This window comes from Naegleria gruberi (genome assembly GCF_000004985.1).
Source record: "Naegleria gruberi genomic scaffold NAEGRscaffold_214, whole genome shotgun sequence".
Lineage (NCBI taxonomy): Eukaryota > Heterolobosea > Eutetramitea > Acrasida > Naegleriidae > Naegleria > Naegleria gruberi.
Genome location: NW_003163127.1, coordinates 2492 through 5337, shown reverse-complemented (window position 1 = coordinate 5337; position 2846 = coordinate 2492). Strand labels below are relative to the sequence as shown.

The following is a 2846-nucleotide window of genomic DNA, read 5'->3' as shown; positions in this document are numbered from 1 at the left end:
ACTCGTGGATTGTTGGAAAGTTTTAAATCCAGATATCATATTTGAGGGAGAGAAAGGAACTGGTTCTTCAAGACTCGACACTCGAATTGACTATGTCATTAGTAATACTGAATTGGAGCCATATCTCAAACAATCATGGATTGATTCCGATGCTTCTGGTATTTCAGATCACCTTCCTGTCGTTGTATTATTTGAGTTTTAACATAAAATCAACTAACTTGTTCTGGAATATCAGACCTTGTCCTCCTTTTACCTAAAAATATTCGCGGTCTACAGGATTCGAACCTGTGCGGGTCGCCCCAATTGATTTCTAGTCAATCACCTTAACCACTCGGTCAAGACCGCTTCTCCCCTCTGTGTATGTATTAAGGGATTCGTTCAGGAATATTCTTGCAACATAAGCAAAAATTCTATTTGCATTAGACCTACTTACCAGTTGTTTGTTTCTTGCCAAAAAACAATTCTCAATGTCCTTTATTGGGTGAATCCTCCCTACCATTTAAAGTCCAACATATTAAGAAAAATAAGTACTTCTCAATCAAAAGATTCATACACAGACTGCAGGATCGGGATATGAAAACATAACCATTGAAAGAATATCATAAAATCAAAATTTCAGACGCAGACTGCAGGATTCGAACCTACGAAGGTTTCCCCAACAGATTTCAAGTCTGTCGCCTTAACCACTCGGCCAAGTCTGCTTCATTTCACAGTAATATTAAGGCATTTGTGGAAAAATGTCCTTTCAGTTCTTCTTTCCTAAAACCAAGACGCGTAATTAATTCAAACTCTAACTTTTTTTTGATAGAGGTCATTTATTGGTCAATCTGAGAAGAGGAAATTAGAATAGCAGAAGAATTGAGAGGTTTTGATGAATATACCTCCATTTCAACCAACTCATTTCATAATTGTTACCTTTGTGAAGGAAACAAATAAATACCAAAGTGTACTAAAATAATATGAAATAACACAATTTTTTCATTCTCAATTTATCTTCAAAGTATTTTGAAAATGCACCTTCCTCAAAATTAAAGCTTTAGCATGTGGTTTAAAAATTACCCGAATAGGAAAAAAAATGGCAACAACCGAAAGTACTTTATCATCCACAGAAAAGTGTTGTTGTGGAGGTGATGATTCATCATCAATGAGCACTTCTTCAACTCCATCAAATAGTATTAGCACAACAGTTGAGCCACACATGGTTGAATACAACTCCCTAACAGGATGTAAGGAATTATTTTCTACCAATCCAAATGTTGTTGTTCCTGGAGCAATCTACATTAAAAACTACATTTCCGAAGAGGAAGAGGAGAGAATTATGAAATTAATTGACTCTAAGGCATGGTGCCATGAAATTTGTAGAAGAACACAAATGTATGGCTATACCTATTATCATACAAGACATAATCTTCCAACAATGCAACCAGTTAATGAGAGCTCTTCCAATTATCAACATTTGGATTTGAAGGAATTTGATTGGCTTATTGAAAGACTTGTGGAACGGGATGGACTGTACAAGACTGATTATGGAAATCCAACACAATGTCTTGTGAATGAATATATTGGAACACAGGGAATTAGTAGTCATGTTGATAATCCTGGTCCGTTTGGAGATATCATCACACTGGTTTCACTCAACAAACCAATTTACATGGTTCTGAAATTGGCATCCAATGAGAATATTCAAACTAAGATTCTACTCGAACCAAGAAGTTTATTTGTAATGAAAGACGATTCCAGATTCAAATGGAAACATGGAATTACCCATATGAAACAAGTCTACGTCCCAAGCACTGGTGAAACATTAATAAGGGATGAAAATTACAGAAGAGTGAGTCTCACCTTTAGATTTATCAAAACAGATGGAACGAAGAAAGTTACAAATGAAGATCCAAACGCTGATGCCTTGTGGTAACAATCAATGATGTTCGACAATAAACCAAGTTAGTTCATATCTCTGTGACTCTATTTCATTATCTAGGAAGTTGGGAACAATGGTATGATCTCAAATATCAAATGCAGGACTTCCATTGAAGAGGATCTTCCTGACAAAAATAATAACTCAACTGTCACTAACAAAATCTTCTGCATTCTTCTTCATCTCAATATTTAACCTTCTTCTATTAATTAATTTAATTACCTTTACTACAATTTATTATTACTGTAGTCTTGGACTAATTTGAAATAGCAAAACAACCCTTTCAGTAAAGAGTTAAATAATCCAGCGACACTTCTGAAATGTCCATTCATGCCTTTATCACTCTCGGTGATTTTCAAATGCATAATTATCCAGAAATAACATCAGTGGATTCATCACCAGCCAAAAACTGGTCAAATATCGACCACTCTCATCAAGAGTACTACTCCCTTTCGAATATTATTAATTTTAATAGTAACAGCTCGGAAACTTTTGCTGATGCTCATCATCAAGAATTTAATTACCATTATCATCATCATCAGGAAGAGAATAATGATCAGTGTCGTACCACTCGTGCTATTAATAAGACCCGAATCATTCCCTTCACTGATAAGGATGGAAGCATTAACAATAGCAGTAATATAGGCAGCATGGAAGAATTTCAATCATCATCAGCTCATCTACAACCAATCTCCTATTTATCATCATCAGAGAGTTGGAATTATTCATCATCAACAATATCAACTGAAGAAAATTGCCTTGATGACTATAGAGTAGAATCACCAACAAGTTATTCTTACTCAACTAATACCGAAGAAGAAGAAGAAGACTGCAACGATAGTTGTTTTGCATCATCATCAACATCATTCAATACTACCAGTAACGAGAGTTTATCTGCTGTTTCATCAATAGTTCTCTGAAGAATAAT

At 35.0% G+C, this 2846-nt stretch overlaps 2 protein-coding genes and 2 non-coding genes across 4 annotated transcripts in view; 2 read left to right on the top strand and 2 right to left on the bottom strand.

Moving 5' to 3' along the window:
- Positions 1-202, top strand: part of NAEGRDRAFT_76600 (uncharacterized protein) — a gene marked incomplete at both ends in the record, with an annotated part of 816 nt that extends 614 nt beyond the window's left edge. Inside the window, one exon of the mRNA XM_002668442.1 lies at positions 51-202. Coding sequence (XP_002668488.1) covers positions 51-202 — 152 coding nt within the window. The remainder of the gene's footprint in view (positions 1-50) is intronic.
- Positions 203-264: 62 nt separating this feature from the next.
- Positions 265-345, bottom strand: NAEGRDRAFT_t883. The gene has a single exon. It is a non-coding gene; the product is annotated as a tRNA-Ser (tRNA).
- Positions 346-620: 275 nt separating this feature from the next.
- Positions 621-701, bottom strand: NAEGRDRAFT_t882. Its single transcript has one exon. It is a non-coding gene; the product is annotated as a tRNA-Ser (tRNA).
- A 374-nt stretch (positions 702-1075) lies between these two features.
- Positions 1076-1915, top strand: NAEGRDRAFT_54771 (uncharacterized protein; the record flags this gene model as incomplete). Its single annotated transcript, XM_002668441.1, has 1 exon — positions 1076-1915. The coding sequence occupies one exon, from the start codon at positions 1076-1078 to the stop codon at positions 1913-1915; it is 840 nt and encodes a 279-aa protein (XP_002668487.1).
- Between the last annotated feature and the right edge of the window lie 931 nt (positions 1916-2846).